The following is an 8,837-nucleotide window of genomic DNA, read 5'->3' as shown; positions in this document are numbered from 1 at the left end:
AATGTTTTTGACTTAATTGGTCAAATTTGTGTTTGCAAAAATTTGCAAAAATGTTTTTTTGTCAGGTGGTTTTTGTTTTTGTCTTTTAGGGCGTTTCTCGAAAATGACTTACTTCTTAGAATAAAATGTATACAGTAAACTGAAAACTAAACGAAGTAAAAAAAAAAACATGTTTTAAAGATATTTCAACTTATATTTTTTGCTAAAACTGCCATAGGATTTACTTATTTAGTATTTATTATTAGTTGTAGCTATTAATGTATAATTTACAGAGTTATTGAGAAAAAAACTAATTATTGATAAAACATTTATTCAAGTACAAAAAAATTAGGTAACTACTTAGGATAATGTTGCACCAATATCAAGCTGAAATTACATTGTATTAAATTTTTTTAAACCATAATTTTAGGCTAAAAACTAATGTTTTAAGCCTATTATGTTTAATCTGAAAAGATACTTTGTTTTAAACTAGCTGTATAAATACATAATAAGATCTTTTTTTTCCTTATAAACTAAAATATTTAACAGATTTTATTATACAATATTGCAATCAATACAAATTATTGTATTGATATAATTGCTTTATATTGTAAAATAAAAGCTATTAAGCACTTTTGTTTTATTTAGTTAATGATAAAAATGTTAATATTTATTTTAGTTTTTATAAAATATAAATTTTTAGCCTAAATGGTTAAAAAATACATAGAAGATAGTATAATTTCAGCTTGATATTGGTGCAACATCATTCTAGGTAATTACCAAAAATTATTGATAAAGCTTAAAATTTTTTTGTACTTTATGCTTGCCTCCACTTAGGCGTTTATGAACTTTTTTGAAAAATCAAGCTTGTTTAATATTTTTGCAAAATTTAGGCTTTTTATAACTTAAATGTATTTTTTGAATAAAGTTTTTACTAAGTTTTTTTGTAATTTTTTTCATATTTCAACATGATTGACATTTTTTGTTAATTATTAATTTTTTACTTTACCTGGAAACCTGGAATTGGACAATTTAGGCAAAAAAAAACCTGTAATTTGAACAATTTTCACATGTTCAGTGTAAATAAAAACATTTTGTCATCATCAAAAATATTTATTAATTGAAAAACATAATTTTAGTAGCTTTACAGTATCTTTTTAATGTTTTTTACTATTTAGCACAGTTTTTACCTTAAACATAACTTAAAACTAAAAATAGACCCAAAAATGTATGCTTCCAAAAACTGGAAGAAATTTTGGAAACCTGGAAAATTTTATGAAAAAACAAGTGGTTTCCCTGTTATATACACAAAAAACAACAACAGACCTAATCAAGAACGCTGAGGTAGTCAATTTGACCCTCAGAAACAACATTATTTATAACAGCTGACTGGTTTCTAAGTTTTAAATAACTTTCAATAGAATTTAACATTAATGAATTTCTAATAAAATCCCAAAGTTTTAATACCAAAACTTTATAAATAACTTTATTTAATGTCTTACTAACATTGCAAAATCCTATATAAAAATTTTATAGCTTTTGTAAAACCCTGGTATTTTGATCAATTTATACATTAAAATAAATAGATATATCTCCTTCAGTTTTTGAACAACTTAATCTTTTTTAATTTTTTTTCAATGTTATCTGAAATTTATTATATTCAACTTAATTATAACTATTCAATTATGGTCATTGTTTTTTTTATTTGCATCCTACAAGTTGTTTGTAATAATATTGAGAAGAACATTTTGTGAAAATTTGTATTTGCTTGCTACACTGTACAATGAATATATCTCATTAAGTTAATTTAAACAGAGCTGCTATTGACTCAATTAGTTTAAGATTCTTTTAAAACTCAGGTTGACTTAAACTAGTTTGGATATTTTTTCCAAGTCTCAAGATAGTATTTTTGATCTTAATTTTTTTTCTAAAAAGTTCTGTTTTTATCAAGTCCTTTTATTTTTATTTTGTTTGTTTTAAATATTAAAGCTTAATTAAGGGCATAGGGGGGGGGGTAAACACCCTTTTTTGGTTTTTGATCCTATCTTATATAGTTTTTACTAAGCTACAAGATGCTTTTTACAGATTTTAAAAATTCAAAATAATTTTTAGATATAGGCGGTCAAAGTCGGAGGCAACAATAGGATTTTTATGGGAGGCGCAAACTAAAATGGTAAATAACTAGAAATCACTAAAAATCTATCTCCTCCTACGCTTTTTGAGATAAGTAACTCAAATTTTCAGGAAATGTTCCTTGATATATTAAGAAAATTCTGTCAGAAGAAATTTAAAATAAATTAAAAAACAAAAATTTTATATAAAAAATAAACAAAAAAACAGTATTTTTTTAGTTTTTTTATTACAAAATTTTTAATTTTTTTTTAAATTCCTTTCGACAGAATTTTCTTAATATATCAAGGAACACTTCCTGAAAATTTGAGTTAGTTATCTCAAAAAACGTAGGAGGAGATAGATTTTTAGTGAAATAGTCTATTTTTGCCGTTTTAGTTTGCGCCTCCCATAAGGATCCTATTGTTGCCTCTGACTTTGACCGCCTATATCTAAAAAATTAATTTAAATTTTTAAAATCTGTAAAAAGCATCTTGTAGCTTAGTAAAAACTTTATAAAATAAGATCAGAAACCAAAAAAGGGTGTTACCCCCCTATGCCCTTAACAGTAATTTGCTTTTAGTTTTATGTTTATTTATTTATTTTACCATTTGCTCAGGCTAACTTGATGTTTTGACTTTCTGCCTGAAAGAGTTGCCTAACACTGTTGATTTTTTGTCATAATTCTTCAAGCTTTCAAATAGGGAAAGAGCCAATGTTATTAAAAAAATAATTTGTAGTTTCCAATAGTCTTAGCTGTTTTTACTGATTTAAGAAGTTTATAAACAGTATTAAATTATAATAATAAGGGAGAGTCAAAAGGAATCAAAATTAAACTGTGATCAAAAGTGCTTATTCTAAAGTAGTTACTAACAACCAGAGACCAGCAGATAAAATCTAAAAAACTAGATAACAAAAAGTAGATAAAAAAGTCTAGAAACTAAATGAATAAAATGCATATTTACAGTTGCTAATGATAATTTTAATATTGTAGAAGTATAAATAATATATACACAACTAGTATACTGCTATTAGTTAAGTGAAACTTAGTGTGAAACAATAGTTTATACTTTTGTTATCAAAATCAGTTTAAATGTGCAACTCAGAGTTGTCTCACACTCAGGCTCCTATGTACAACTCAGGTTAGTTTGAAGTATTTAAAAAGCTCAGATCAACTCAGGCTAGTTTAAGTTTAGTAGCCTGATAATTAATCAATTTTTAAGCAAATGGCTAGAAGGGTTTATATATCATTGTATACAAGAAATGACTTAAGTGATGTATTAGTCAGGCTTTTTTTAACCTTTTTTTTAATATAAATAACCATAGTATATCTTGAGCAAAAACTGTAACTTGGTGTTTTAGTATTATGTTGTAGACATAACTGTTTGATAAAAAGAAATATATGTTAGTTTTATCTATCTTTTATTATTATTGCATTTCTATTAGTAAGTGTTTTAAAGACACTTTTTTATTTGTCTAAACTAAAAAAAACTTTGAAAATAATTTGTTATGTATTACAGATAGTTAAATAAAATTTTAATGGCTTCATTTCTGGATAAAAACTTTTCATCAGATGATGATGATGATGATTATGTGCCATCAGGACTTGATAAAAAAGAAACAGATTGTGAGGAAGTTGAGGAGCAAAGTATAAATCTTATAGAGGACCTCAAGCAACAAAAGAATAAAAAGGATGCCAAAAAAATATTTGAAGAAATGAAAGCTGAATCAAACAAACAGTTACAAACAACAGTTTTCAATAAGAAAAAAAGTAATTGTGACAAAACAAATATACTTGTAAATGAAATTTTAAATTGCAGTGCTACACAAATTACATCAGAACCTAAGGACGCGCCAAAAGAAATGAAATCCAACAATTCCAGTTCACAAGCTCAATCTTCAAGTAAAAAGAAAAAAAACAAAAAAGAAATGCTAGAGACGATTACAGCAGATAAAAAGTTTGAAAAAAATCCCACAGCTAATGCCAGTAAAGCTGGACTAAATTTGAATAAATTTATGAATGGAATACCAGAAATTCCTGGAATGAAAACTTTTCCACAAATCAACAAGCAAAAGCGTAAATCAAGAGAAGTTAGTTTGGATAGCATTTTGCAAGGCAAAAAATCAAAACTGACAACTTTTGCAAAATCACAACAAGATTGGAATAAGTTTAAGAAAGACACTGGTCTCGAAGAAGAACTTAGCAGTTTCACAAAGGGTAAGGACAGTTATGTAGAGCAACAGAGATTTTTAGAGAGAGCTGACTTGAGACAGTTTGAGCAAGAAAAGAATCTCCGAAATAAGATTAGGTCAAAGAGAACATAGAAAACAATGCTGACTTTTATTAACAAAAACTAAATAAATTTTATTTTAGATGAAATTGTTGTAGTTATTTTCTATTTTTTTACTTGCTACTTAGATCATGAATAATCTTGTGATTTTAGATAATTTAAATACTTTGCTAAGTTTTGTAAAATTTTACAAAAAAGAAATAGGTTTTAAAATTAAATTGATATTTGCGTATGTTTTATTGTAGTTAACATATTTTGTATAGGTAATGAATTATTTAAGTATTAAAACAAATATTATTTTTATGGTTCCATTTATCTGAAGAATTTTGATATAGCGTGTTTTATACTTGTAGTTAAGCTTACAGCAAATTTTTGTGTCTGCTTAACAGTTATATAAATAAGCAATAAAAAAACTTTATTTTGATATATTTTGCAAGTGAACATACATATAACATTAAAAAAATAAAGATTTACATTTTTATTTGGCAAAACATACAATATATGCTAACTTGCAGATCTTATTTAAATACACTATGGAAGTTTACCAAAAAAAATCTGTTAAAGAACTTGATAATCAACTAAAAATGACAAGAGTTCCAGTAAGTAGTTGTTATTATTTTAAAGTTAGAATTATGACAACTTTATTGTAATATAAATAAGCTAGTGTTATACAAACTACAATTTTTTTAAAGTTTAATGAAGTAATTAATTTCTTATCAAGTATTTCTTGGCTTATAATTTCTTATGATTAATTATAGCACTTAAAACAAAGTACATTAATATGTTTTAAACTAAATACTTTAAAGTAAATAAAACATGCTTTAAATCTTTGAGATAAAGTCAGTTTTGTAAACGAAAAAGTCAACTTTTTGATTATCTTCAACAGTCTCAAGTATCTTTTTTTCTTTAATTTTTAAACTAAAGACTTGGGTTTAAAAAAAACTTTCTTGGACAGTTTTAGAACATTATACATTTGAGTTTTTAACAGAGTTTTTGTACAAGTTTGTGTACAAGATAAGCTCCTTATGTTAAATAATTGAAAAAGTTATTATATTCATAAAGTAATTAAATATTTTTTGATAAACTAACAGTACATATTTTAAGATGATTGGTTAAATTTAAGAAAATAAGTTTGAAATGAAATAGTTACTTTTACCCTATTAGTTTTCACCTTTTTAGTTTATTTATTTATGGCCCTATTGATTATATCAATATGATTTACTTAGTTTTTACAAGTTAATTATACTTTGTAGAGTACCTTTGCTACCAAAAGCTTTTTCAAATTAACAATATTCGAAGTAATTTTTGATGTATAAAAGCTCATAAATGTTATAATTAAGGTTATAGGGGGAAATCACTTATTTTCAAATAATAATAATGATCTTCACCACACGACTATCAACAACAATATCCGAGACAACCTACGACCGGTTTCGTTCTTATTAGGACTCATCAGGCAGGTATAGTCGCTAGAAACCACTAAACCATAGGTTGTTTTGGATACTGTTGTTGATGGTCATGTGGTAAAGTTCATTTTTTATTATTGATATCGCTTAGCATCTCAACTTTGGTGATGATGGCCGTACTAAATACTGGTTGTTTTTACATATTGATGTTAATTTAAAGATCTTTAAACTAGCTTCTTACAATTTTAGAATACTCAAACTAGTTTTTTAGGCAACACAGTTTGAGAGGTTCCTTATGAACGACCAAATTAAAAAGGTGAATAAAAGTTATTTTATTCAAAATCTATCTTCTACAGTTTTTAAGCAATCATTCTTAAAAATTATCAGTCTAATCTTAACTTGTAAATAAATAATCACTTGCAATTTTTTTAAAATCTGATGTAAAAATATAATTATTCTTAAAAATAAGGGAAAATCCAACTTTTTTTGTTAAAATTAACACTAAGCTCGAATTCTCTACTATATGCAGGGTTGCCAAAAAACTTGGAGAGTTTGATAATTTAGCCAAAAAAACCTGGGTTTTCTAACAAAATCACTACAACAATTGAATTTTATACCATTTTTACATTTAAAATAACAAAATTTTGATTAGAGATTCGAAAAATATGTCATATAGAAAAAAATGTTTGTATTGTTTTTTGTATTGTAAAAAATGTTTGTATTGTTTGTATTTTTTTTTTCATAAAAAGAAAAAATTTCAAGTATCATTACAGTATATTTTCAATGTTGTTATACTATTGGAGTAACATAAGTTCTTCGAAATTATTTTTTAAGTTCGAAATAAGTTCATAAAAAGCATTAATTAAATTTATAATTGATAAATGTTTCTAATGTTACTTAAGTTTATTTTATGTAAGCTTAAAAGTACTAAAAAAAAAGATCTGAAAAGTTGTAGTACTTCAAAATTACTACTCTTTAAAATTCGTAGTTCATCTAACTTACTAAAAGCTTAAGTTATCTGATACTAGAATATGTTACAGGTTTCAATATCTGGAACAGAGCTTCTCTCTTTTGTGCTTGAACATCAACCTAAAGATTTTCTCATTGTAAAGCCACCAGACAATCCTTTCAAACCAAAGTCGACTTGCATGTTTCTATGATTTTAAGTTTTGTTGGTCTGGTCTGGAGTTAAATATGTTTTTACTTGATAGTTATCAACTCAAATTCATTGAGTCAATTTAAGCTATATAAAAACAGGTTTAATTTCTACCAGCAAAACTTTAAAAGCATTTATAGCCTTTAAATAATTTGTACATATACTAGACTACTCATGTCTTAAACAAGTTCTGCCTACTTATACTTGGTGCTGTTTTATACAGCTATAAATATATTCTATTCAGTTTTTTGTGTTTTTGATTATTGTCCATAGTTGTACAATTGCTTTCTTTGAATAATGCGTTTTATTGGCATCTATCTATATAAGACTTTTATCAAGTATTTCTACACAATAAACTTTATGCTACCAACTAAAGTGTATTTTTTAAACAAAAATAGTATTGCATCGAATCTGAATATAAACACTGTGCACCAGGTTTTCTATTTTCAATCAAATAGTTTTAAAATTATCTGAAAAAAAAAAACTAGAGCGTTACATTTAAACTTAAAAGCAAACAAACATTTAATAAGTTTTCAGTTTGCATAGAATGATAAGCATTCTGAGAATGAGAACCCTGTTGTGCACAGTACATTGGCAAAGTACAAAACTGAGCCCCTTAAATTATAAAAAGGATTTTAATTTTTAAATTACTATTTTTATGGTTTGCTGTCTTTATGATAGGTAATTAATATATAAAAAACTATAAAGTTTTAAAATTTTATAATACAACACAGACCTATTTTGAAACATTTTAGCCACACCTGAAATTTTACGAGCATGGTAAGGATAGTCTATAATTACCATGTTATTTACTATTATTATGAACTAAATTGTTTTAAAGTTTTTTTTTTTATGTATAACAACTTAAGTGATAAAAGTCATAAAATATGTCAAAAATATTACACCTAAATTTAAATTTTTTTTAAAGTTTTTTAATGATAGTAGTTATAACATTTTATATTGAAAATTAATTAGTTAGCATATCGTTTGACTAGGTTATATTTATATTAAACATTAAATGTCGCGAGAACTATAAAGTAGTAGTTTTTTTAAATTATTTTACAACACTTTTATTCAAATTTTTGATCATCATTAAAACAGTAAGAATATTTTCCGAAAACTGCTGTAAACACTTTGAAAAAAAAAGTTGAAGATTATTAGTTGGAACTCATCAAATTGTTTATTTTGTAATCTATAAGTAATTTTCTATACAGCAGAAAACAACATATGAGTTTATTAACTTAATTTTTTACAAGTAAGAAAAAGTTACATAAATAAATTTCTTAAAAAGAAGATAGCTTGTTATTTATTATTTAGTTGTTTTTAAAGCTCGTTACAAACAATTTTTTTATTTACATAAAATTTTAAAAGTATTAAATCAGAATAAGTCAAGTTTTATATAATGTTGTCATGTATTAAACATAAAATGAACATATTTTTACAGTGTAGTACAATATAATTACATGAAAAAAATTTTAACGGAAATATTTCAAAAACTATCTAAAAATACTAAATAGAAAATTTTGATGTACAAGTATTTTTACGTATCTTAACTCAAAAATATAATTTTTTGTCGACATCTAAAGTTATATCTAACAAGTAACGCATTACTAAACTTATGGTATTTATTACTAAAAATTATATAAATTAATTGTTATAAGATGTAACGTTAAATAGCGTTAAATCCTGGAGATCCTGATAAGCTAAGCTTATCGGAATATATACCACAGATGTTTTGTGTCAAAACGCCATTAGTCGGAATAAAGTTTTGACACAAAAACATCTGTGGTAAATTAATTGTTATATAAATAAAATTATTTTTAAGTTATATACTACAGTTTTATTATAAACTATGACTTAACGATAAATAAGTGTTTTTGTTAATATATGATACTT

At 24.8% G+C, this 8,837-nt stretch overlaps 2 protein-coding genes across 2 annotated transcripts; both read left to right on the top strand.

Moving 5' to 3' along the window:
* The first annotated feature begins 3,617 nt into the window (after positions 1-3,617).
* Positions 3,618-4,885, top strand: LOC145830221 (uncharacterized). The gene has a single exon (XM_082938157.1). The coding sequence runs from the start codon at positions 3,628-3,630 to the stop codon at positions 4,411-4,413; it is 786 nt and encodes a 261-aa protein (XP_082794283.1). The 5' UTR covers positions 3,618-3,627; the 3' UTR covers positions 4,414-4,885.
* Positions 4,886-4,898: 13 nt separating this feature from the next.
* LOC145830213 (guanine nucleotide-binding protein G(I)/G(S)/G(O) subunit gamma-12-like) lies at positions 4,899-7,316 on the top strand. Its single transcript, XM_082938144.1, has 2 exons — positions 4,899-4,978; positions 6,826-7,316. The coding sequence occupies exons 1-2, from the start codon at positions 4,913-4,915 to the stop codon at positions 6,943-6,945; spliced, it is 186 nt and encodes a 61-aa protein (XP_082794270.1). The 5' UTR covers positions 4,899-4,912; the 3' UTR covers positions 6,946-7,316.
* The last annotated feature ends 1,521 nt before the right edge of the window (positions 7,317-8,837 follow it).

Source organism: Thalia democratica, chromosome 1, assembly GCF_965202585.1.
Source record: "Thalia democratica chromosome 1, ktThaDemo2.hap1.1, whole genome shotgun sequence".
In the NCBI taxonomy this organism is placed as follows: Eukaryota; Metazoa; Chordata; class Thaliacea; order Salpida; family Salpidae; genus Thalia; species Thalia democratica.
Note: the sequence above shows the minus strand (reverse complement) of the source record. Positions and strands in the feature narration are given on the sequence as shown.

Bases quoted from the DNA above. Each gene is read 5' to 3' on its own strand.
- LOC145830221 (XM_082938157.1), top strand. From the start codon at position 3,628: ATGGCTTCATTTCTGGATAAAAACTTTTCATCAGATGATGATGATGAT.
- LOC145830213 (XM_082938144.1), top strand. From the start codon at position 4,913: ATGGAAGTTTACCAAAAAAAATCTGTTAAAGAACTTGATAATCAACTA. The intron at 4,979-6,825 runs GTAAGTAGTTGT...AATATGTTACAG, and splicing joins TAAAAATGACAAGAGTTCCA to GTTTCAATATCTGGAACAGA.